Source organism: Equus caballus, chromosome 5 (genome assembly GCF_041296265.1).
Source record: "Equus caballus isolate H_3958 breed thoroughbred chromosome 5, TB-T2T, whole genome shotgun sequence".
Taxonomy (NCBI): domain Eukaryota; kingdom Metazoa; phylum Chordata; class Mammalia; order Perissodactyla; family Equidae; genus Equus; species Equus caballus.
The window spans coordinates 84,365,434-84,392,951 of record NC_091688.1 but is presented as its reverse complement, the minus strand read 5'-3'; the positions used below and the strand labels follow the sequence as shown (position 1 = coordinate 84,392,951).

Sequence of the window (27,518 nt, the reverse complement as noted above, 5' to 3'; positions counted from 1 at the left end):
TTGCAAATCATATATCTGATAAGGGGTTAATATCCAAAATACATAAAGAACTCATACAACTTAACATTAAAAAAAAAACAAACAATTTGATTAAAAATGGGAAGAGGACCTCAAGAGACATTTTTCCAGAGAAGACATAGACGGCCAACAGGCACATGCAAAGATACTCAACATCACTACTCATTAAGGAAATGCAAATTAAAACCACAATGAGACCTCATATCTCACACCTGTCAGAATGGCTATTATCAAAAAGACAAAACATAACGTGTTGGTGAGGAAGGAGGGAAAAGGAAACTCTCACACACTGTTGGTGGGAATGTAAGTTGGTGCAGCCACTATGGAAAACAATATAGAGGTTCCTCAAAAAATTAAAAATAGAACTACTATATGATCCAGCAATGCCATTTCTGGATATTTACCCAAAGGAAACAAAAACACTAATTTGAAAAGATATGCACCCTTATGTTCAGTTCAGCATTATTTACAATAGCTAAGATATGGAAGCAACCAAAGTGTCTATCAATAGATGAATAGATGAAGAAGATGTGATACACACACACACACACACACACACACACACACACTGGAATATTACTCAGCCATAAAGAAGAATGAAGTCATGTCATTTTCTACAACATGGATGACCTAGAGGATATAATGCTAAGTAAAATAAGTCAGACAAAGACAAATACTATATGATTTCACTTATATGTGGAATCTAACAAACCAAACAAACAAACAAATAAAATAGAAACAGACTGAAGACGGTGGGACCAAGATGGTGGCCTGAGTAGTCTTCTTTGTCTCTCCCCCTTTGAATCTACAACTAATTGGACATTCATCGCTTAACAAAGGATATCTATATAGCATCTCAGGACGCTTGAGAGACCCATGCTGCTATACACTGGAAGGCGGACAGACTTCCCCCCAGGAGGAGGTGGAGACAGGTGAAAACTCTCCGACCCCGACCCCCGAACAGCCTAGTACCTGCAAGCGGCTTTCTTCCAGTGGATGCCCCCAGAACATTGCCACACACCAAGGGCAGGAGGGTGCGCACACCAGAGGAGTGACGGTGGAAACAGGTGACTACAGCCCTACCTTAGCCCCCCGTGATTACACCTAAGCCCAGGGGGAAACTCCAGAGTCCCACACCAGAGGCGGCAAGGAAAGCCTCTACTCGCCATTAGCGGAGAGGCCCTGCCCAGCATCCACAACGCTGGGAGCCTCCTGAAGAGAATCCTGAATGGGGTAGCAGCCCGCCAGCTGCCGCCACCGGTCTAACAGACTGCAGCTGTCACCAGGACAGGGCACGGGGCTACTGGAGATCTCCTGGGAGAGGACTGGGGCTGGGTGGAGTTCCAGCGGCCAGCTCTGCGGCCCAGGGGGAAACTCCAGGGTCCCATTCTGGCAGCAGACAAAGCCTTTACTTGCCATTAGCGGAGAGGCCCTTCCCAGCATCCAGAACGCTGGGAGGCTCCTGAAGAGAATCCCGAATGGGGCAGCAGCCCACCAGCTGCCGCCGCTGATCTCACAGACTGTAGCTGTCCCCTAGTCGGAACACGGGGCTACCAGAGAGCTCCTAGAAGAGGACTGGGGCTGGGTGGAGTTCCAGCGGCCAGCTCCACGGCCCAGGAGGAAACTCAGGGGTCCCGTTCTGGCAGCAGGGAAAGTCTCTACTCACCATTAATGGAGAGGCTCCGCCCACCATTCAGAATACCGGGAGGGTCCCGAAGAGGAGAATCCCAGGCAGGGCAGCAGCCCATCAGCCGCCACTGAACTCACGGTCTCTGGCTGTCCCCCAGACAGGGCAAGGGGCTCCCCGAGATCCTGGGGGAGAGGACTGGGGCTGGGTGGAGTTCCAGCAGCCCAGTTCTGTGGCCCAGGGGGAAACTCTACAGTCTCACAGCAGCCTCAGTGAAAGCTTCTGCACAGCACTAGTAGAGAGGCCCCGTCTGGCAACCACAAGGCTGGAAGACCCTGGGACAAAAGTAGCATAGCTAGGTGAGCTAACCACAGACTGCAGAAGATGCCCATAGCTCTGCTGTGACCTATAGTGGACAAGTGAGATTTTGTGGGCTCCAACAGTGACAGAGCTGCAAATATAGGTGATCCTGCCCCTGGCCACTGGGAAAGCCCATAACACCACTGCAGACCCTAAGGAGGGAGCACGTCTAGGTGGTCTGCAACAGTAGGCACCAGCAGCCTGAAGCCCCCTTGTGACTGCCCCCACAGCTGAAGAGGGACCCCACAGGACCACTGTGACTAAGAGGAGGGGCCCAGGCCCAGTTAGCAACAGCTGATAGGGTTCCTGGTTGGTGCAGTATAAACAGCTGTTCCCCCACCACACCAGTAGAAACAAGTGGAAGCAGTAACTAAACTCTATCTCTATGCAGAGGCACAAATCTATACCATCAAGCAATATGAAAAAATATATTAAATCTCCAGAACAGAAGGAAAATGACAAATACCCAGAAAACAATCCCAAAGACAATGAAATACATAACCTAAATGACGATGACTTCAAAACAGCCATCATTAAAAAACTCAATGAGTTAAAAGAGAATTCAGATAGACAACTCAATGAGTTCAGGAGCCATGTCACAAAAGAGTTTGATACTATAAAGAAGAACCAAACAGAAATACTGGAAATGAAGAACACAATAGAGGAGATTAAGAAAAATCTGGATGCACTGAACAATAGGGCTGATAATATGGAGGATAGAATTAGCAGTTTGGAAGATAGGAATATAGAAATGCTGCAGGCAGAGGAGGAGAGAGAACTAAGACTAAAAAGAAATGAAGAAACTCTCCGAGAATTATCTGACTCAATTAGGAGATGCAACATAAGGATTATAGGTATACCAGAGGGAAAAGAGAAGGAGAAGGGGGCAGAAAGCCTGTTCAAAGAAATAATGGCTGAGAACTTCCCAAACCTGGGGAGAGAGATGGAACTTCATGTGACAGAAGCCAATAGAGCTCCAAACTTTATCAATGCAAGAAGACCAACCCAAAGGCATATAGTAGTGAAGCTAGCAAAAGTCAACAACAAGGAGAAAATACTAAGGGCAGCCAGGCAGAAGAAAATAACCTACAAAGGAACTCCCATAAGGCTATCAGCAGATTTCTCAGCAGAAACTTTACAGGCTAGAAGAGAGTGGAATGATATATTCAAAACTCTAAAGGACAAAAACCTGCAGCCAAGAATACTTTACCCAGCGAAAATATCCTACAAATACGATGGAGAAATAAAAACTTTCCCAGATAAACAAAAATTAAGGGAGTTCATTGCCACAAAACCACCTCTTCAAGAAATGCTCAGGAAAACCCTCATACCTGAAAAATCAAAAAAAGGAAAGGGGCTACAAAACCAAGAGCAAAGGAGATAAGTAGAAGGACAATAACTGAAAGCAGCAGCTCTCCATCAGAACAGGTTAGCAAAAGTTAAATAAAACATTAAAGATAAAAGGAAGGGAAACACCAAGAATAAATATAACCCTGTCATTTTAACCACAAACTCACAACACAAGAAAGAAGGGGGAAAAAAAAATCTGACAATAGCAACCTAGAAGGGGAAGAGAAAGGGGATAGAAGGTTTTAATTTAAGGAAATAAGAGGCTATCAGAAAATGGACTATCTCATCTATGAGATGTTTTATACTAACCATCTGGTAACCACCAAACAAATAACAAGAATAAAGACACAAATTACAAATAAGAAGACACCCAATACAGAAATTTACATATCTGAATTAGTAATCCAAAAATCATGGGACGAGAAACAAAGGAAATGCAAGAGAATCGGAAAACAAGAGATAAAATGGCAGTGGTAGGCCCCCACATTTCAATAATCACTCTAAATGTAAATGGATTGAACTCTCCAATCAAAAGACACAGAGTGGCAGGATGGATCACAGAACAAGACCCAACAATATGCTGCCTCCAGGAAACACACCTCAGCCCCAAAGACAAACACAGACTCAGAGTGAAGGGATGGAAGATAATACTCCAAGCTAATAATGAACAAAAGAAAGCAGGCATTGCTATACTAGTATCAGACAAAGTAGACTTCAAAGCAAAACAGATAAAGAAAGACAAAGAGGGACAGTATATAATGATAAAAGGGACACTCCACCAAGATGACATAACACTTATAAATATATACGCACCCAACACAGGAGCACCAAAATTTGTAAAGCAACTCTTAACAGAACTAAAAGGAGACATCAACAACAATACAATAATAGTAGGGGACATCAACACACCATTAACACCAATGGATAGATCATCCAGACAGAAAATCAACAAGGAAATTATAGAATTAAATGAAAAATTAGACCAGATGGACTTAATAGATGTATATAGAACACTTCATCCAAAAACAGCAGGTTACACATTCTTCTCAAGTGCCCATGGAACATTCTCAAGGATAGACCATATCTTGGGAAACAAAGCAAGCATCAATAAATACAAGAGAGTTGAAATAATATCAAGCATCTTTTCTGATCATAATGCTATGAAACTAGAAATCAACTACAAGAATAAAGCAGGGAAAGGTGCAAAAATGTGGAGACTAAACAACATGCTACTGAACAAACAATGGATTATTGAAGAAATTAAAGGAGAAATCAAATATTATCTGGAGACAAATGAAAATGAAAACACGCCATACCAACTCATTTGGGACGCAGCAAAAGCAGTCCTAAGAGGGAAATTCATTGCAATACAGGCTCACCTCACTAAACAAGAAAAATCTCACATAAGCAACCTCAAACGGCACCTAACAGAATTAGAAAAAGAAGAACAAACAAAGCCCAAAGTCAGTAGAAGGAGGGAAATAATAAAAATTAGAGCAGAAATAAATGATATTGAAACAAAAAAGACAGCAGAAAGGATCAATAAAACAAAGAGTTGGTTCTTCGAAAAAATTAACAAAATCGACAAACCCTTAGCCAGACTCACTAAGAAAAGAAGAGAGAAATCTCAAATAAATAAAATTAGGAATGAGAGAGGAGAAATCACAACGGATACCAAAGAAATACAAGGGGTCATAAGAGAATACTATGAAAAACTATATGCCAACAAAGTGAACAACCTAGAAGAAATGGACAAATTCCTAGACTCTTACAACCTCCCCAAACGGAATCACGAAGAAATAGAGAATCTGAATAGACCAATCACAAGTAAAGAAATAGAAACAGTAATCAAAAACCTCCCCAAAAATAAGAGTCCAGGACCAGACGGCTTCTCTGGAGAATTCTACCAAACATTCAAAGAAGATTTAATACTTATCCTTCTCAAAATTTTCCAGAAAATTGAGGAAGATGGAGCACTCTCTAACACATTCTATGAAGCCAACATCACTCTGATCCCCAAACCTGACAAGGACAACACAAAGAAGGAAAACTACAGGCCAATATCACTGATGAACATAGATGCAAAAATCCTCAAGAAAATTCTGGCAAACTGAATACAGCAATACATCAAAAAGATTATACACCGTGATCAAGTGGGATTTATACCAGGGACACAGGGATGGTTCAACATCCACAAGTCAATCAACGTGATACACTACATTAACAAAATGAGAAACAAAAACCACATGATCATCTCAATAGATGCAGAGAAAGCATTCGACAAGATCCGACATCCATTTATGATAAAAACCCTCAATAAAATGGGTATAGAAGGAAAGTATCTCAACATAATAAAGGCCATATATGACAAACCCACAGCCAACATCATACTCAACGGACAAAAACTGAAACCCATCCCTCTGAGAACAGGAACAAGACAAGTGTGTCCACTTTCACCTCTCCTATTCAACATAGTACTGGAGGTGTTGGCCAGAGCAATTCAGCAGGAAAAAGAAATAAAAGGAATCCAAATAGGCAATGAAGAAGTAAAACTCTCACTGTTTGCAGACGACATGATCTTATATATAGAAAACCCCAAGGAGTCCATAGGAAAACTATTAGAAACAATCAACAGCTACAGCAAAGTTGCAGGGTATAAAATCAACATACATAAATCAGTAGCATTTCTATACACTAACAATAAACTAACAGAAAAAGAACTCAAGAACTCAATCCCATTCACAATCGCAACGAAAAGAGTAAAATACCTTGGGATAAGTTTAACCAAGGAAGTGAAAGATTTATACAATGAAAACTACAAGACTTTCTTGAAAGAAATTGATGATGACATAAAGAGATAGAAAGACATTCCATGCACGTGGATTGGAAGAATAAACATAGTTAAAATGTCCATACTACCTGAAGCAATCTACAGATTCAACACTATCCCAATCAGAATCCCAATGACATTCTTTACAGAAATTGAACAAAGAATCCTAAAATTCATGTGGGGCAACAAAAGACCCAGAATTGCTAAAGCAATCCTGAGTAAGTAAAACAAAGCCGGAGGCATCACAATCCCTGATTTCAAAACATACTACAAAGCTACAGTAATCAAAACAGCATGGTACTGGTACAAAAACAGGTGCACAGATCAATGGAACAGAATTGAAAGCCCAGAAATAAAACCACACATCTATGGACAGCTAATCTTCGACAAAGGAGCTGAGGGCCTACAATGGAGAAAAGAAAGTCTTTTTAACTAACGGTGCTGGAAAAACTGGACAGCCACATGTAAAAGATTGAAAATCGACCATTCTTTTTCACCATTTACTAAAATAAACTCAAAATGGATCAAAGACCTAGAGATTAGGCCTGAAACAATAAGTCTTCTAGAAGAGAATATAGGCAGTACACTCTTTGACATCAGTTTCAAAAGAATCTTTTCGGACACCATAACTCCTCAGATGAGGGAAACAATAGAAAGAATAAACAAATGGGACTTCATCAGACTAAAGAACTTCTTCAAGGCAAGGGAAAACAGGATTGAAACAAAAAAACAGCCCACTAATTGGGAAAAAATATTTACAAGCTACTTATCCGACAAAGGGTTAATCTCCATAATATATAAATAACTCACACAGCTCAACAACAAAAAATCAAACAACCTGATCAAAAAATGGGCAGAGGACATAAACAGACATTTCTCCAAAGAAGATATAAGGATGGCCAATAGACACATGAAAAGATGCTCATCATCACTAATCATCACAGAAATGCAAATCAAAACTACACTAAGATATCACCTTACACCCGTTAGATTGGCAAAAATATCCAAAACCAAGAGTGACAAATGTTGGAGAGGTTGTGGAGAAAAAGGAACCCTCATACACTGTGGGTGGGAATGCAAAGTGGTGCAGCCACTATGGAAAACAGTATGGAGATTTCTCAAAAAGTTAAAAATAGAAATACCTTATGACCCAGCCATCCAACTACTGGGTCTCTATCCTAAGAACCTGAAATCAGCAATCCCAAGAGTCCCACGCACCCCTATGTTCATCGCAGCATTATTTACAATAGCCAAGATGTGGAACCAACCTAAGTGCCCAGCAACTGATGATTGGATAAAGAAGATATGGTATATATATATACAATGGAATACTACTCAGCATAAAAAAGGACAAAATTGTCCCATTCGCATCAACATGGATGGACCTTGAGGGTATTATGTTAAGCGAAATAAGCCAGACAGAGAAAGACGAACTCTATGTGACTCCACTCATAGGTGGAAGTTAACATATAGACAAGGAGAACTGATCGCTGGTTACCAGGGGAAAGGGGGTGGGGGTTAGGGGACGGCACAAAGGGTGAAGTGGTGTACCCACAACATGACTAACAATGATGTACAACTGAAATCTCACAAGCTTGTAAACTATCATAATCTTAATAAAAAAAAAATGAGGGGCCGGCTCTGTGGCCGAGTGGTTAAGTTCGCGTGCTCCGTTGCCCAGGGTTCGGATCCTGGGCACAGACATGGCACCGCTCGTCAGGCCACGTTGAGGTGGTGTCCCATGTCCCACAACTAGAAGGACCTGCAACTAAGATATACAACTATGTACAGGGGGGGTTTGGGGAGATAAAGCAGAAAAAAAAAAAAAAAAGATTGGCAACACTTGTTAGCCCAGGTGCCAATCTTTAAAAAAAAAAAAAAGACACCAAGAGCATAAGCAACAAAAATAAATGTATAAATTGGACTTAATCAACTTAAAAACTTTTGTATGTCAAGACACTACCAAAAGAATGAAATGACAATCCACAGAAAGGGAGAAAATATTTGCAGAAGATATATCTGATAAGTGTCTAGTATCTGGAATATATAAAGAACATTTATAATTGAACAATAAAAGAAAAACAATCTAAAAATGGGTAAAGGACTTAAATAGACGTTTCTCCAAAGAAGATGTACAAATGGCCAGTAAACACATGAAAAGATTCTTAACATCATTAGTCATAAGGAAAATGTAAATCAAAACCACAGTGACATACTACTTCACACACACTAGAATGGCTATAATGTAAAAAAATTGAAAAATAAGAAGTATTGGCAAGAATGTGGAGAAATCAGAACCCTCATATATTGCCGGTAGGAATGTAAAATGGTGTGGCCACTGTGAAAAACAGTTTGGTAGTTCCTCAAAAGTTAAACATAGAGTTACCATATGACTCAGCATTTCCACTCCTGAGTATATACCCAACAGAACTGAAAACATAAAAACTTGTACACAAATGCTCATAGTGGTATTACTCATAATAGCCAAAAAGTAGAAACAACCCAAATGTCCATCAACTGATGAATGGATATGTATATCCATACAATGGAATGTTACTCCACCATAATAGGGAATGAAGTATGGACAGATGGTACAACATGGATGAACTTTGAAACCATTATGCTAAGAAAAGAAGCTGGACACTTCCATTTATACGAAATGTCCGGTAGAGGCAAATCTGTACAGACAGAAAGTAGAATTCTATTTGGATGGATGAGGGAAGAACTGAGGGGTATGGGTTTCTCTTTGGAGTGATAGAAATCTTTTGGAATTAGATAGTGGTGATGGTTGCACAACATTGTAAATATATTAAAAACCACTGGATTGTACTCTTCAACCTGGTTCAAATGATGAATTTTATGTTATCTGAATTTATTCTCAATAAAAGAAATTTAAGAAAAAAAAATAGAAACACACTCATAGACACAGAGAACAAATTTGTGGTTGCCAGACGGGGGGGGGGGATGCGGAGTTGGGTGAAATAGGTGGAGGGGATTAAGAGGTATAAACTTCCAGTCATGAAACAAATAAGCCATGGGGAATATAGAGCATAGAGAATATAGTCAATAATATTGTGACAACTTTATAGTGGGACAGATGGTTAAGTAGACTTATTGTGATGATCATTTAATAATGTTTATATGATGATCATTTAGTAATGTTTATAAATATCGAAACACTATGCTGTACCCTGAAACCCACATAATGTTGTATGTCAATAATATTTCAATTAAAAAAAAGAACATGCCCCTCCCAAGGACAGCTCAAAGGGCCTTTCCTCCCATACCCTCCACCCCCCAACTCCCTGGCAGGCCACCCAGATGGGACGTGGGATCCAACTCAAGTGATCCGGTCAGTCAGGGTCGCTCCCAATAACGTAACTGAGGAGACTCGCCATCTTGGGCAGTCAGTGAGAAAGCGCTGGACTTTACAGTCTTGAGGAGTCAAGGCCTGAGTCAGCTGATTCCCAGGAAAGCCAGAGTCACCCGGAGCAGAAGTTACGGGGGAGCAGGAACAATGTGCAGATGCTCAGAGAGGACAGAGGGGAGTAGCAGAGAAAAAGATGGGGACAGTTCCCGTGAAATCCAGCTGCACTTCCTGAACTTTGATCCCATCAAATTCCATTAACTCTTTTGATAAAACCCCTTTTCACTTGGGAAAAAACAAAAAAACCCAAAGAATTATACTACAGAGGCCAGATCTAAAAAATACACCACCGCTATCACCAATGTTCAGAGGTGATACTTCGAGGACGGCTGCATCCACACACGTCCATCCTTAGTATTTTCAGCTCCCTTTCACTTTATTTCCTGCGGATTACTTGTATATATGCTTGACTTACAATGTTGTTAATTCTCTTAAGGGCACGGACTAGGAAATGTTCAAACATGTCGGTAAAATGTAGAAATCAATGTGTGGGTTTCTATTTGCCTTGGTGGAGTAAGGAGCAGCTCACACATTTCGAATTGAAGCTCATTTGAGCCTCCATAAGCAGATAATCGTCTCTTAGCTTCTCCATGTTGATTAACAGTTCCATTCTATGCCAGAAATCCTTTCTCCCTATATCGATGATGGATTTACCATTACACGTCACATCTGCCCTAATCTCATAGATTTTAGATGGCCTCCCTGATTCTCACCCACACTTGAGAACCCCTGCAATAAATGAAAACAGAGCTCCTTTTCTTTAAAATCTCCACCCAAGGAGTGAAATCCAAAGAACCCAAAGACTTAGAGCTCCTTCCACAGTTCACACCTGGGAGGTGATGTATAGAATCACAGAATCCTGGAGCAGAAAAGGTCCTTAGAGATCATTTAAGCCCCTGATTTAGGAAATCAGCAATTGTATTTAAAGCTGCATAGACACTTTAAGGCACAACAGAAATCAGAACCCAGGTAGTCCGAATTTCCATCTAGTGCTGTCTTTAAGATGGTTGTCATGGACATTTGTGTGAGTGGTGAACTGAGCAACTCTACATGTGCCAGTCATACTGTGAACATGCATATGGATTAGTAGTTTTATGACTGTAAATATTAGTGTATTAGATGATTTTCCAAAAAATGCAAGTAAAGTGCCTTGAGGAGGGGATACCATTTTCTAATACGCACAAAGATGTAACACAGGCTTGTGATAGGCAGCCCCCCCCACCTTTTCTTCAATATAACCTTATGACTAACATAGAATGTGCAGACTCTAATCTCAGTAGCAAATACAATACAGATGCAGTTTACAGAAATTTGAATTACGCAAACTTGAAGTTGCTTGATATACAAAAATTTTATAAAGTTTTGCTGCATCAAATTGCAACTCTCTAAAGAGCTGCAAGAATTCCCAATTCTAAAACTGGCTGACCCAGTGAATTGCAAACTGTGTTTACGGACTGGCGTGCAGAAATGCTGCACTCTACAGTATCATGTGACCCACACTCATGTTGACCAGCACCAGAGCCTCCATATGTAATTCTAGTGAGCATTATGCTATTGTTTGCACTATAAACCTTTAGCTCCGAAGTTACATATGATAAAACACTCTGAACCTCTAACCACTGCCATTAATAGTTTGCCATCTGTTAATTTAGGAGAGAGCACACTCTAAAAAGCACTGGAGAGGATGCTGTAAAAATAAAATACAGCATTAGCCCCCACCCCCAAAAAACCCCAACACCACAGCAACAGCATCTCCCATCTTCACAGTATTCCTCTGTGAAAACTAGTCTTAAATTATGAATATTTTAAATTACGTGATGTGTTCAGGAGAGCATTCCTCACACAAAATGCAGCTTCCCTTACTTTAAAATATTTTCATGTCTGTAAGTGATTCTAGTGCCTGAAAGACAATGTGGAAAACTGGAAGGGGCCCTAGGGATTTCCAATTTAATATCACATTTAGTGATCCACCAAGGGCATATAATTCTCTTGTAAGCATCCTAGAAGTCAGACCTGTTTTTGCGTGTTTTTAATTCTTTTTGGTACCCAGATGCATCATAGTGTAGAATAACCCTTTGGCTATTTTTACTCCAGTTCCAACATGGCTTGAGTTTGTCACTAAGTCACCTTCATGGGTGTCTTCACAGGGCTTACCTTCATTATGCCTGTTCAATCAATTAAAAAAGAGGGCCAAGCGTCCTTGTTGCTCTCCTTCCCTGAATGATTACAGGATTAATGAGCTTGAAAGCACAAAACACTTTCAACCTCGTGGGGAAATTAGTCTACAAACACAGGCCATGGCACGCCTTGTAGTCTATGAGGAGCCACATCCGCAGATGAGCGGAGCTGCACCCTGAGGTACCCAGCCCCCCACCGCCTGATGCTGCTGCTGCTGACACCATGAGTCCTTGGTCCTGGGCCATCCAACTGCGGGCTACGCACAAGCTCAGGGTGCTGGTGAAGCAGGGGAGTTGAAATTTCTAAATTTTTTAGTATCTATAAAAAGCATCAAAGTGCAGATTATGAGGAAAACAAGAGCTCTGTGGGAGGCTTACATTTACTCTGTTGTTCAGTATTGTTCTTATTTGGAATTACACAAACGGGGGCAGGATGGTGTCATAATCATTCTAGGGCTTAGGGCTTCTATAGGTCACATTATGACCCCAAGTCTACAACCTACTTTATAAAAAAATTTCATCAAGAAATTTCAACAATTTATTTCTAAAAAATTCTTTCTTTCCAAGCAGGTAATTTTCATGGGAGACTAAATTCTCCCAGGAATACAGATTTATCAGATCCCTTTGGAGGGTGCTACAAATCTATGAAAATAAAAACTTACTCGGCTAGGGAGTAGCCCATGCTCTCAGGCAAGGGCTGTTCCGAAAAGGTCCAGTCAAATTTTTAGAACCAGCATCTCAATGACTTGCAGATAAACTTGGGGTCCTAGAATTTGAGGAGAAACATTCTTCCTTCATTTCTTTTCCCAACTAAGATGGGTTTGCCACGTTCTTGGTGAGGCCTGTGACCGCTGGCACTTGTCATTTCCAAAGATACATGACTTCTCTACTCTCGCACCATCGCTGAGATATGTGTGTGCATAAAAACAAAAGCTATATATTTCCACCTCGAGTTTCCACACTTGGATCCCCTTCAGAAACCATTCTGAATATGACACTCTGCTGAAGGGCACTAAAAACGGTGCTTTCCTCAAAATAAAACCTTTAAAGATCCCTTAGTGGCTATTCGGGGACTGGAATTCAATTTCAATTCTCCACCCTTTGGCCAGCTGTAGATTCGAAATGCTTACATAAAATATTGAGAGAATGTACTTCATGGCAAATCTGATTTTTCTTCTGCAACAGAAATGTGTGCTATAGTTACCACAAACTATATTTTTACTTAGACAATACACAAAGAAATAATGCACTTCAACAAGAGAGAACAGATTCTTTTTTTATTTTATTTTATAGGTAGCTTTGATATAAGCTTCAGGTAAACCCATTTACTACACAGAGTTTGTAAATTTACACCTTCAAATCATAATACTCTCTATTTTAGGCTATTACATCTAAAAGCATGACTTCTCAAATCCTTTTATTACAAGTAGTTCTTGCACATAAATGATACACCATAATAGCAAAAAAAATATGTAAACTTCTTTTGCAAACTACATAAATACTATAATACCTGCCTTAAAGTTCTTCTTATTTTAAAATCAGAATATACTCTAAAATGCTTTACACAGAAAACTTTGGTCAGTAGCCTATGTGTATGAAACATATTTTTTTTTTTTTTCTTACTGACTTGCCTTTCATGTTGCCTACTTAGGTCTTGGAAGGAGGAGAATTTAAAATAGAACCCAGATCAAAATTCAGTCCACAAGCCAGACAAGTACCACAGCATGTCGATAACTATGGGCAAAATATGAGACGTAAAAATTATTCCACACACTAACTCTGGCAAGCCACCAGTGATATGGAGGTAACTGAAAATAAGGACTCAAGTCAAGCGCATATTTGATCCTATATGGAAGGAATTCAGCCCACTTGTCAATATACCTTTTACTCTGCTGTACGTCTGTTTTCAAATGCATCACCTCTTTCTCTTTTATTTTGGAGCAAAACAGGTCATTTCTACGCCTATAGTCCTAGCCTCGAAAGTCTCAGTGGCCAGTGAAACTTATTTCACCATCACTGTCCTTGACGTCTTGAAACAGTAATTGAAAATGCATAAATATAAAGGTGCGTATACACATGCGTGCATGCTTGGAGGACCACATCAAGGCCTTCTTTTCCTTTTGGGCTTCAAGAGAAGTTTTTAACCTTTACCTTTTTTTGCTATTACACTTTAAATCTTTTTCCTCAGAATGTTCTTTCAGTTAAAAATCAAATTTTATCTGGAGCCCTTACTGATTTGTTATTCTGAGATTCCTATTGAACACCTAGCTACTCGCCGTGGTTTCTTTGAGGAAAACAGTATTGCTGAAGCATTTTTAAAAATTTTAAATGCACGCAGAAAGAACTACATAGGCTTTCTAAGCAGCTACATAAAATGGCTCAAGTAATAATGTTATTATTTATCTTGGCCTGAGCCCTTTGACAACATCATTTTAAAACACAAGGAGAATGGCTACAAGATGATGCGGAGCCCAGCGGGCCACCTGGCCGGGTGCTCCCAGCAGTACACGGGACATCCACCAGGAACCCACTGTGCTGTCTGCCCTCTTTTCTGTGAATTTTCTCTAAATGCCTTGTATCCTCTCTTTACTGCCCATCCTTTTAAACTATGTAACACAATTTTTTTAAATTGTCCAATGATTCATTCAGACCTCAAATAACACTGTACGTGGGCTTCATTAGAGACAGGTAACCATTCTCAACAGCTCTGCCCCCAGAGGGGCCGGGTGGGCGGCGGGAGGCGGTCCGCATCCTAGGAGCCGCTCTTGCAGACCGTGCCCTGGCTGATACTGTCTTCCATGTACTGGCTGCCCGTGTCGCTCCTGCTGAGCACCGTGGAGGGGATGCAGGAGGGGCGCCTCTCCGGGTTCTTCTCCTGAGAGAAGCAGCAGGTCATCTTCTTCATGGTGCTGTACATGTCCTCATCCTTGTAGGAGTAGATGATGGGGTTCATGACGGAGTTGAGCAGCGCCAGCAGCAGGAACCACTGCTTCACGTGCTGCACGCCGCACTGCCTGCAGTTCAGGCCGTCGAGCAGCAGAACCACCAGGCCCGGCGTCCAGCACACGACAAAGGCCCCTGGAGGGGGAGAGAAGGAAGCAACAGGCGCTCAGACCTCAGGCTGCTTACAGACGTTTCTTCTCGCCCAGCCTTCAGTCAGCGGCATCAAGGGACCTTAAGGATTGGTTTTGACAACTGCAAAGCAAGCTTCCACCCTTCCTCTGAGCATTGGAGACCTGGGCTTGTTAGAGGCAAACAGCTGAGAACCTCCTTGACTAATAGCCACCTTCTTATCTGTTTGCACACGTCTGTAATTAGGGGCTTACATTTACCTCCTGCTTACTAAGCACTACATAGACCTTACCTATGTTAGTTCTCTGATCTACAACAGCAGTTGGCTGTAGTCATTATCCACATTTTGCAGATGAGAAAGCCGAGGCCCGATTGTATATGGGGAGGCCCCACACACTTACCCCTACACTCTGCTGTTCTCTAAATCTGGTTTTCTAAATGCTTTCCTGAAAATAAGACACATTGCATCTATGACATTCTCCTAGTGTTTTAACTAAGACAACTGCTCAAAAATTTTATTCTGTATAAATCCATGTTGATGCTTAATAAGCACGATATTATTTTTGACATATTCATAGGCCATCTGCTTAATAATCTGCTCTAGATTGAACATTTTTTGTCTGAAATAAATCTTTGTCCTTCATAATGAGATAGAGATGTGCTTTTTAGCACATTTATTTAGCACAATTTTAGCACCAATTACACATGAAGGGTAGTCTCTTCTGAGTCTCTAGCCATCTGATCATACTTAGCTTACCTCCAAACTTTCTGACATGTTTTTCCTAAAATATGCAGCATAGCTTCAGTATTCTCCTTAGTCGTCATAACGTCAGATAACTGTGACAGGTAACATTTATATGGTGAGCCAGGTGCTGGTATAAACACTTTCCTTTATTAACTCATAGAACCACACTATGAGGTACACATCATTATCATTCCAGGAAACTGAGGCACAAGAGAAGGAACTTGCTCACAATCAAATAGCTTGTAAGGACATCTCATTTTGAACCTAGGCAGTCCTTCTCCACAGGCTGTGCTCTTGGCCACTATGTGACCTGTCTCCATACTGTGAAGTGGTTTCTTTCTCCACAGTCCTTCTCATTTCTAAATGTCCTTGTGCATCCCTTCAGCAAATATTCATTGCGATCTTACAATGTGCCGGGAGCTGTACTAGACAGTGAATGAGGCAAGGACTGCGCACACCGGGAGCTAAAGTGCTTACAGGGGAGACAGAATAAACAAGCAATCTGTAAACCACATCACCAACTAGTTACTCTTGCTGGTTAGAATTAGTCCTGGACAGTGTTTCCCTTGTTGCTTTATCTTCTTACTGAGAGATATAATAAGCAAGTCAAGAATTATAAAGAGGCAATGTGAGGCCGGGAAATGCCATGAGCTTGGGATCAGACAGGTACGCCCAGCTGCTCACCTTATGAGCTACATGAATGAGGCAAATCACTGCTCTGAGCCTTCACTCCCTCATTTATAAAATAGGGATAATAACCCCAACTGTGCGGGGTCGTCGTGAGGGTCAGAGGTAATGGAAAGTGGTACACAACACTAAGTTGGATTCGCTAAGCAGAGTTTATCATGAGATGCTTTATCAAAGACATCTGCCAAAATTAGATGTCTAGGAGATAACAGGAGGGTTTAATTCCCCATTTCATTATTACAGCTCACCAGTGGCTCCCTTTTTATTTCACCCTGTATTACTTATGGTCTGACTGACGTATAGGAATAAAGAACTGGAATTGGAGATAAGAGATCAGAGATTTGGGTCCTAACTCTTCACTTACTGTACACCTCTGGGTGACCCATGTCATCAGTCAGAGATTTGGCTTCCTAAGTTATAAATCGAGGACTTTAGGCAAGTTCTGAGTTTTTCAAACTGTGGGCCAGGACCCCTTAGTGGGTAAGCGATCAGTTTAATAGGTTTGGACAAGTTTTTGTTTTATTTCGTCTTTAAGGAAAGAATGGAATAGAATAGCTCAGGGGATATTACACGGACTAAGGAAGTATTGTTTCATGAAACTGTTCCAGTTTTACAGACTATATTTATGTATGTATTGGTTATGAAGTAAAATATTATTTCTTACTGTTGGGTTTAGTAAAAAAATTTGGAAAACACTAATGTAGATAATCTTTAAGGCCCCATCCAGCTCCGATGGTCTGTACTTCCCATAGCAGCAACACTTTTGTTCTCTCTGCTATTCCCAAGAGAGGGTTACTCTGTTGTCAAGAGGGAAGAACCAAACAAACCAGACAGCAAAAGCTGTAGCCACCACCTTTGATGTGAGGGGTCCCTTCTTGGGAAACTAAATAATTCCAAAGAGATCCCAGTGGAGCCTTCCAAGGTCCTCATGTTAATGGAAGGAGGGAAAAATATTAATTTTATTCTTTGTTAAATACTCATGTCAAAATTTAATAGAGTACATAACTTCCAAACCAATGGAAGGGAAAGAATGGAACTAAAGGGAAGAAAAAAAGCCTTCAAAACAAGAAAGGAGGGGGAAAGTGAAACATAGAAAAGTGGGTAAACAGAACAAAATAAGATCCCGGAAACGAAACCAACCATTCCAATAATCAAACTCAATGGTAATAGTGGTATAGTTTAGAAAAGAACAGGTGAAGCTAAACAATCTGATGTCTAACATTGCATCCACATGTAGTAAAACCATGAGGAAAAGCAAGATGATTAACCTGAAATTTACGACATGGTTATTTCTGCAGGAGAGAGAGGGTCCCGTGGTAGGGCTCACAGGAGGTTCCAGAGATACTGGAAATGTTCTATTAAATTGGGTGGCCAAGTAAACAAGTATTTGAAATTTTTTTTTATTCTTTTAAGTGATATTCTTTAAGTTGTCCATATATCTTACATAGTTTTGTTTGAATGATATATTTCAAATACACACACATACAACAAAAAAAGGATAAAAGTAAACAGTCAGTATGTTTTCCTAAAAGTTGTTTTTAAAATGAGATTGTTTTTTAAATCACGAAAGCTTTTTTCCCCAGCATGAAACTCTGGTTTGGATTAGTCAGGGGACCTAAACACTCTAAATAACTCTCCAATAAATAAATAAGTCCTGTTTCTTATAAGGTGGTAACTCATATACATGTTCCCTTGGTAGTGAATTACATAAAATAATTCATTCAACCAACACTTGGCAAACTTTTCATTGAGCCATGATTATATGCCAGGCACTGTTCTAAGCATTTAATGTGAATTAACCATTTAATCTGCATGGCAACCCTTGGAAAATAGGTACTAATACTACCCCAATTTTAAACTGAGGAAACCGAAGCACAGAGAAGTCAGGTAATATGCTCAAAGTCACACAGCTGATAAGTGGAAGAGCCAGGATTTGAATGCAGGCAGCCTGGCGCCAGAGCCTGGGCTCCTGTCCACAAGCTAGGCTGTTCAGCAGTGTGTCACAAAGGATCTTACTACTAAAGTGAGTGATATGGGGGTGTGGGGAGGGTACTTCTGGCCTTTAAAGTTCTGTTCATAGACTGTCATATCTGACTGTGAAGCTGCACATATCACAATCAAGTCATTTTTTGGTTTGCTACTAGAAAGATTTTCTGACCTAGGAAGGAAGGAAGGAAAGAAAGAAGGAAAGGGAAGAGGAGGAAAGAAGGGAGAAAGAATTCCAACAAAAATACAGGCTGGCTGTGGGAGTGAGAAGAGAAACAAAAATCTGCTGACCTTTTCTTTATATCCTTTCCAAGCACAACAAAAGGCAAGTCATCTTTGACAGCACAGCCCAGACAAACCACGCTGCTCAACCAGGGAAGGAGTGTTCAGCGGTGTTGTCTGAGGTGGGGATTACACTCGGGGCAGGAACTCTGGGACACGCTGCTCCACAACTCCTCCACCTGGCTGCCAAGCTCCCCCTCCAACAGACTGCAGAGGAGACGCATGGTTTATCTAACAGGTCATTCTTTGGGGGTTTGTACTGTATGTCAGCAGCTAGAGATAAGGCCCCCAAAAAATGTAAAAGGAGAAGGACATGTCAGGAATGGTTTTTGGCTTGGGAATCTGTAAACTTGGAGAATTCTTGGAGAATGTGGGAGATGTCAGAGACATACATTTGGGGAACTGGCCTATTTCCTAAAAGAGGGGCAGATAATGGATCCTGGGAAATATAGGAAATATATATCAGCCAGTTCCCTATCAATTTCCAATAAATTTTGGAAAAAACTAATACGAATGCTTTTTGGAGTATGTTGACTCAATGCTCAGACCATCACGGCTGGGAACAAGCAGAGTTTTCAAAGAGAGGTCATGCCAAGCCTGAATCGCTTAAAAAAAAAAAGCCAGCATCAACAAATAGGAGTGGATCCAAGGTGTCTATCTGGGAACCAGTGGAAGAAATCAGGTATGTTTCTCTTGGAGAAGAAAAGGCAAAGGAAAGACACAATGTGCTGTTAACTGTCTCCAAAAACCTGAAGGGCCACCACATAGAAAGAAGCAGCACTGGGGCCGGCCAGTGGTGCAACGGTTAAGTGCGCACGTTCCGCTTCGGCAGCCCGGGGTTTGCCGGTTCGGATCCCAGGTGCAGACATGGCACTGCTTGGCACGCCATGCTGTGGTAGGCATCCCACATATAAAGTAGAGGAAGATGGGCATGGATGTTAGCTCAGGGCCAGTCTTCCTCAGCAAAAAGAGGAGGATTGGCAGTAGTTAGCTCAGGGCTAATCTTCCTCAAAAAAAAAAGCAGCACAGACTTATCCTGGGCCATTCCAGAAGGTCACCCTGAAACAAATGGAAAGATCTAAGTGGTAGAATTTGGCTGTAAGAGTTCTTTTTAACTAACTGAAGCTATTTAGAGAGGAATTGGTTGTTCAGCAGGCAGAGAGCCTCCCCTGGCCAGAGTATTTCCTTTGCTTGGATCATCCTGAGATGCACAAAGGAAAGGGATTTTTCCTAAGTGAGAAATAGGGTTAAGTAGAAACTCTTTTCCAAGTAGAAAATTTCTAAATTCGACAAGACTAGGAGTTTCAACTCCCCATAAATTTCAAACAAATTTGACTCGTTTGTTTCCCAGACACGACTATAAGACAGTATGGCTACAACCTGATTAAAACGAATTCTCTGAGCTAGCAGTTCCCAAACTTGGCTGGCCATGCAAATTACCAGGGGAGGTTTTTAATAATGTAGATTCCCTGGTCCCACATCAGACTCAAGAGTCAGAACCTCTGGCGTGGGACTTGGAAATCTGTAGGACTAAAACATTCTCTGGGGGCCAGGCCATGGCCTAGTAGTTAAGTTCAGCATGCTCTGGTTCGGCAGCCCCGGTTCAGTTCCCGGGCACAGACCTACACCACTCATTGGTGTCTGCGCCGTGGCAGTGACCCACATACAAAATAGAGGAAGACTGGCACATATGTTAGCTCGGGGCTAATCTTCCTCACCAAAAATTAATTAATTAATTGATTAAAGTTCTCTTGGTGATTACGGTGCACAGCCAGTCTTGTAAACCATTTCTCTATATTGACCTGAAATGGTTTAATCAAACTGACCCTGTCAGCAAAACTGTAGACTCTGAATAGATTTATTGAAAAGTCATGGAAAAGAGAGAGAAAGCAGAATTCTTTAAAGTAAGAAAACAAGCATCTCTAGAGATCAATAACTTCAGCTTCCATTTGGAAAAATGTTTGTGCACATTATAAGCATAAATAAATATACAAACACAAGCAGTGAAACTAGTCTACAGGCAAGGCACACACAGCCCTCCTTGGGCCTTTGCTGGCCCTCTGGTTCGCTCTGCCAGGAATGCTTTCCCACCTCCTAATCTAAGGTCTACTTTTCTTTCTAAGCTTAGCTCCTATGCCGCCTCCTCCACTGGACCTCTCCCATCTGTCCAGCCCACAGTGACCATTCCCTCCTTTCACCTCCTATGGCACTTTCCACCTACAACAGCCACGTGGCACTGGGCATATTACCTGCTTGATTCCACTTAACATTTCCCGAGAGCTCTGGGCCAGGCAGTGTGCTCAGGCCTTTACACATACTGTCATTTAAAATTCACATGCCTATGAGGTTGCTACTCTTGTTATTATCCCAGTCTTACATACAGTGAATTTGAAATTTAGAGTGGCTCAAGAATTTGTCCTAGGTCTAGAGGCCAAAAAACGGAAGAGTCATAATTTGAACCCAGGCCTGACTCCCCCATGCAACCTCTTAAGCATTGTGCTATACTAGAGGGAGTGTTCAATACATGCGTCCTGTCTCTTAGGCCTGTTTATAAACTCCCTAAGCATGCAGGCAGTGCCTCATACCTGCCTGTATCCTTACAACTAAGGATAGAACTCCACGCTCAGCAGCAGAGGAGATGAGTCAGCTGTATGTAACTGAAGTTTATTAACAGCCCACATATGGCAAGGTACTGCACGAGCTGTGGCACCTGCTGATGGGAACGTGTACAGTCCTGCCCTTCAGGCTCCGACAGGCAAGGAATCCAGATGTGATGATTCTAACTCCTGTCAAAGAAGGTCTCAGGTGAAATGACACTCAGTCAAGCTCAGTGTTGACAGTCAAGAATGACTATGCAGAGGTGAGGAACAGCACACTGCATTTGGGGAATTTCAAATAGTTCAGGATGGTTTAACCCAGGTAGGGGACTGAGGAAGATGAAATCTGAGAGATGAACATGGGTCAGACCTGGAAGAGTTCTGTGGGCAATACTCAGGAGTTTGGGTTTATTTTGTAGATCAGACCCTGTAAGTCTTTGTCAACCAGAAGTTTATCAGGAGAATTAAGCCAGAATGCCCTCAGGCATCCGTTGTATGTAATGAATTAACCTCTTTCTCAAGCATCTAGGATGGTATGAATCATATACCATCTTTGGGCAGATTAAGAACATACTTCTGTGTTCCATAGTTCATAAAGGAATACCACCGAGAAAGCCTAGATCAGAGATTTTTCAGATTCTGTTGCACCTAATTAGTAGGTTGCAAAATCAGTTTAGCAGTTACAACCAGCAATTTTCTAAAGAATGAAATAGAACAGAACAGAAAACATCAGACAGTATCAAGTATAGTAAGGGTATGTTTCACGAGACTTGTTTCAGTTACACACAAAAATACGTATGTGTACGGGCCGTGATATAGAAGGTACACTATTTCTTACAGTGGGTCTCAATTTAAAAAAAAGTTTAAAATCCACTTCTATAGATCAGTGGTTTTTTAAATCACTTTTTTAAAAAAGTAGAGGAAGCCTTCCCAAAGGAAATCTCTTGTTAAACTTCACAATCAGAGCTGCTCTGACTAAAGAAAGAGATGGAGTGGGGGAGCCCGTTAAAGCAGAATTCACTCTTTTCACTCTTGTCTTCACACTACAACCCCCCCACTCCATACACATACACACACTAAAGAATCCTTGGGAACCCCACTGACCATGCTTTGAAAACTACTGCTACAGAATGGTAGTTCTTTGAAGATTTTTAATCAGGGGCATGGATAAGTCTCATACTTTAGAGCGAAGCTTTGAGTGCTCAGGATGGACAGGAGGTTTGTGAAGCTCAAAGTTGGCTCTCACCTACAGAAGAATCACCTGCACTGCCTACTTAAAATTCAGGTTTCTGGGCCCCACCCAGATCTACCAAATGAGAAACTGACGAAGATATGATCTGGCATCTCCAGGTTTAACCAGCTTCCTGGGGAATGCTTTAGTATAGTGAAGAGTGAGAAGCTCTGGCCTAGGCAGGGAGACTCATCTGAAGTCTGGCTAAAGTTCAAGTGGAAATGATAAGGATTTGGAAAAGCAGTGGTCATGAGATGGAGAGAAATAGATGGTTTAGAGAGGCAGGAAGGAGGAAAAACTGCAAGACTTGATGAAGAATTGGATCTAAGAAGTGAGGGAGAGGGAAGAATCCAGGGTAATGGGTAGCATATGGTTCTGATCACCAAGTGGGGGAGACAGAAGGGGCAGGGTTATGAGGAGGGGACAGTGGTTCCCTTTTAGGTGTCATGTACTTGGAGTATCTGTAGCTCCTCCAGACAGAGATGTGTAGACGGTAGTCAGAAACGGGGGTCGGCACTCTGAGAGCTCCAAACTGATATACTGACTTGGGAGTGACCAGCATTAAGTGAAGCCATATGTCTTTCCATTAATAAATATTTACTAAGCAATCACCCACCATGTGCCAGCTACTGAGAGGGAAGTCTTCATGATGATTGTATTTGGATAACAATTCTAACTTCCTTCGATTACCAAGTGACAGGTCAGTTATATTGGTAAGAAGCAATTATTTTTTATTTTAATGATGTTCTATGTTCTTTCACTACCTGTTTAAAAGACTCACTAATAGTCCAATTAGTCTATAAATGAGCTTTCCTCTAGTGATTAAATAAACTAGCTTCGGCACTATACTCAAAAACCACTATCAGGAGTTCGGTGCTAATTTTTAAAGTATAGTGAATCATAACTAGAATATTCAATTACAGTACTGAAATGATATTTAATGACTGCAATTTAAGGTAATCAGAAACATCAAATTAAGGAATATCTAACACTTTGGAAGACACAATTACAAATGAAAATATTTGTGACAAGTGAAATAAAAGATCTTTTTGAAAGTCCCTAGTTAATAATACGTTTAGATAATTTATAACAGCCTTCCTCCTTTATTTAGAAGTTTTCAAAATATCTCAAACAGTGCTCTGGTTAATACCTCGTCTCCATGTTACAGGAAGTAAGAAAGAAGAACAGCAGGCCATCTGGGAGAAGGGCCCCTCACTGGAATGTATTTAAGATAGCTTAGCATTCTTGGAGTTTGGGTAACAGACAGGATATGTAGAAGATCGAGACTTCATGTTCCATGAAATCTGTTCTTCGGGACTTAAACTTTTCTATTCCATCTAGTTAGACTTGTAGCCATATTTTCATCTGTTTAAAAATTCACACATTTAAAAAAATTCACAATTTAAAAAAAGCTTGACATGCGAGTGGCACGTAAATAAAACATCCCTAACAATAAAAGCAATCCCTCACACAGAATCGTCTTACTTTGGCACATGGACTACTCATTTCATCAAACAGGACGATGTATTTTAAATATGTTCACTCTGTTATTCTTTGTTTTTAGTCCAGGGAGAAGCAGCAGGGTGCAAGCAATAATGCTAACCTAGTAAGCCACAGGGCTGTCTGATTACTAAAATAGAAAATTACAACTCTACATAAAAATCAGGTTGTGAACCTCATCCTGGGGAAGCTCTCTTCTCATTTGAAAAGAAATTTTTAAAAGTAAAATTTTGAAGTAAATAGCTATTGGTTAGAAGCATTATAATGTGTAAGTTACACATTCGTAGACTATTTCAGTGAAAATGCTCTTATGATAAAGAATTTGTTCAATAATTTAAATAGAACGCCTCCAGATGTGGTGTGCATTCAAATTCATACACACTTACCACCAGTGTTTTAGGAGTCCAATAATCCAAAAAACAGACTGTCACATATGTGAAAGGAATGAAAATATATACCTTTAGTAAACCTGATTTATTTTTACTGCAGAAAACAAGAAAACACTAAGACACTTCAAATAGATGATGAGCAGTTAAGCATTCCACAAATGATTCATTTAACACTGCTGTTACTAGTGTTGAATCTTTTGACTCTAACAACTGGTTTTAGATACTTGTTTCATATTTGTGGCCAGCTTTGGAAAATTGAAAATCTTGGTGCCAAGGGGTTATGAGATAAAATTTAAAGCAGTAGACCAGCTAGAACCACAGCCTAGACCTAATTCTAGTGTTTAACTCTGGGCAACAGCTGGAAATCATAAACTGCACCAGCAAGAAAACACCATCTCCACCTCCAGATTCCTCTTTAAGCATTGTACGCATGGACCAACTGTACCTCAGTGCCTCACTAACTATTACATCAAGGGCTTTCCAGCAACTAAGAAAAGGTGCGAGGTCAGCTGCGGGTATTGGCAGAGTAGAAGCTATTTGCCTGGTATAATCTTAAAGACTGACAGATCCAAACTAGCCTGCCCAAGGATCTGAAATTCCTCCTGCCAGAGTTACTCCTTTGAATTAGGAGCGCCTTTGTTTGTACCTTACCTAGAAATGTAAACATATGAAGCTGTAGGCATGTAATATTTTATCACATAAACAGCCATTAGGACAGAGCAGGCTCCTGGGGCAATGTAAAAGATATCTTTGATAGGGTTGAAAAATTTGAAAAGGGTTGCAGCATGAGACACGGCACAGGGAAGTTGATCTGAATAGGAGACAAGATTCTGGATGCCTAGAGGCACAAAACACCATTCTGAGCTCAGAAGAAGGGAACAGGAAGTAGTAGGAGCTGGGGGACTTGACTTAGAGAGAGTTGGGCCTGGAAGAGTGACAGCATGGTGTAGCTCAGAAACTACAAAGTCCTCATATGAGGGATACCACTTTCCATCCTACGCCCAGGCCACCATCATCAATCCACCACATTACGTACTTCTGAGCCTAGATATGGCCTAGAATCCTTCACAGCACAGTGGCCCAAGCAGCCTCTAGAAATCAGTTGGAATTTGCCCTTCAGATGAAACCAGCTTACCATTCCTATTATAGTAAAAAGAGCACACGCTTGAGATCAAGCAGGCCCTGGGTTGAAATCTCGGTGTATGACCATAGGCAAATCAGTTCACCCTCCTGGGCCTTCCTCTATTTTCTCAGCTATGGAATCAGCACAATGATACTGATCTGACAGGGCTTCTGTGAGAATTTAATGAGATAATGTGTGGAGAGTGCCCAACACAGAAAATACTCAGAGAATGTTCCTTCTAACTGCCCAGAAAGTGTTGGTTACTTCCCCTGCTGCGCTTCCTTACGCAATTTATAAACACATCTGGTAGAGTGCTTTGGTTGTTGTCGTGCGCCCACACGAACATGCACTCACACACAGACACAGTTTATTACACTCTGTCCTATTTCTGTATGCATTTGGCTGCCTTGCTAGACTGGCATCCTCAAGGGAGATTCCTTTTTTATCTTATTGAACTTGAATACCCAGTGCTCAGCCAAGCACCATACACACAGTAGGTACTTCATAAAAGTTTGGCGAATGAAGGAGTAAGGGATCTTGATTCAAATCCAGACCCTGGACTAGAGTACGCTTTTTAAAAGGCCATTCTATTTCTCTGTTCCCAGATTCTTCATCGGTATATTAATGGGGTTGGACTGGAATGACCTGTAAGCTTCCTTCTGCTCTCACATTTGATGAGTCTGGGTTTCACTCATAGCTTCCTTCATGGCCAACGTATAGTCCAAATAACTGAAGAGAAAGGCAAAAATGGATGCTCCGGATGGTACCAAGTGAGAGAGAGGATTCTGTGGTAAATTTAAGATGCACATCACATGATTCCAGCAGAAACTGGTGTCTGAATGGGCAACCAGAATGCTCTGATAGTCACTATTTATTCAATAATACACAGTGAGCATCTAAGTGTCAGACATTGTGCTAATCACTGGGAATAGCAAGACCAAGGTGACAAAGGAGGAAATGATCACCATGCAGGGTGTACCCAAGACACTGTAAGAGCACACTGCCTAATGGTCTCCATGAGAGTTGGAATTACTGTCCTCTTCAGGGTCACCCTGGATTGAGTTTTTAAAGGGGTAGACATATTAAGAATACCTAAAGTAGTGTAGCTATTATTACACTCTTTTCAATATAAACAATATTTTTGAAATATTAAAAACAATAACACAAAATAATACTGAAACAATTCTAAGCAATAATATTGATGTAAAATAATAGTATTGAAAACAATAATAATATTGATTATTGTAAAGAATAATATTGATATAGAAGATGTTCATAATACATTGTTGAATTTACAAAAAACAGGTTATAAAACATTATGAATAGTATGATTCCATTCTGATTAAAAGGAATAAATTAAGCATGCATTTGTGTGTGAACATGTGTGCACCTAGAAAAGATCACAAAATATATATCCAAATACCCTAGCAGATAAAATCTCTAGGCAGCATGATCCAAGTAATTTTTACCTTCTTCTTTACCTCTTTCACTGTTGTCTTAATTTTTTGCCATGAGCATGTCTTCTTTGTTTTTGAATAATAAGCTCTCACAAAAGCTATTTCTGTTTCCATTTTGCAAACAAATATATTTGCATGTACTTGATGTTCACTGCAAGAAATGCCATAAGATTGATCCTATGTAGCTGAGAAACGAGAAGGTCAATGCCGCCTCTCCCAACAAATCTCTTAACGAGAGTTTCACTCCATTTCACCGACAGGTAGTTTACTAAATAGGAAAATGCAAAGCAGGAGTATGAGCAAGTCATTAAATGATAAAACCATGCCATAACCCTTGAAGTGGAACCAATAAAAATCAATTGTGTGAAATGTGAGGTTTGTTATTGCAGTATTGATTAAAAAAACATTTTCCATTAGTTTTACATTAGTCACGAAAAGTAAAGAAAGGGAGACATACTGTACCATACACTGAGCCAAAAGGACCCAAATGATCACTTCCCCCTCCTCCCAGGAGCAGAGCTATGGCTGGTCCCCACTTGAAAACAGAGGCTAGGGGAGCTGGAGGCCACCACAGATTACATGTTAGGCGTCGGGGCTTGCTGGCTTCCCTCATTTATCTATTACCGGAGAATGAGGGTCCACATAGTTCATCTTCCAGAT

The 27,518-nt window shown here is 40.8% G+C and overlaps 1 protein-coding gene across 1 annotated transcript in view; it reads right to left on the bottom strand.

Annotated features, from left to right (window-relative positions):
* Positions 1–13,045: 13,045 nt before the first annotated feature.
* The window catches only part of LPAR3 (lysophosphatidic acid receptor 3), a 72,687-nt gene continuing 58,214 nt past the window's right edge, over positions 13,046–27,518 (bottom strand). The window contains exon 3 of the mRNA XM_001917815.6: positions 13,046–14,867. Within this exon, the coding sequence (XP_001917850.3) occupies positions 14,542–14,867 (326 nt within the window). The 3' untranslated portion in view covers positions 13,046–14,541. The remainder of the gene's footprint in view (positions 14,868–27,518) is intronic.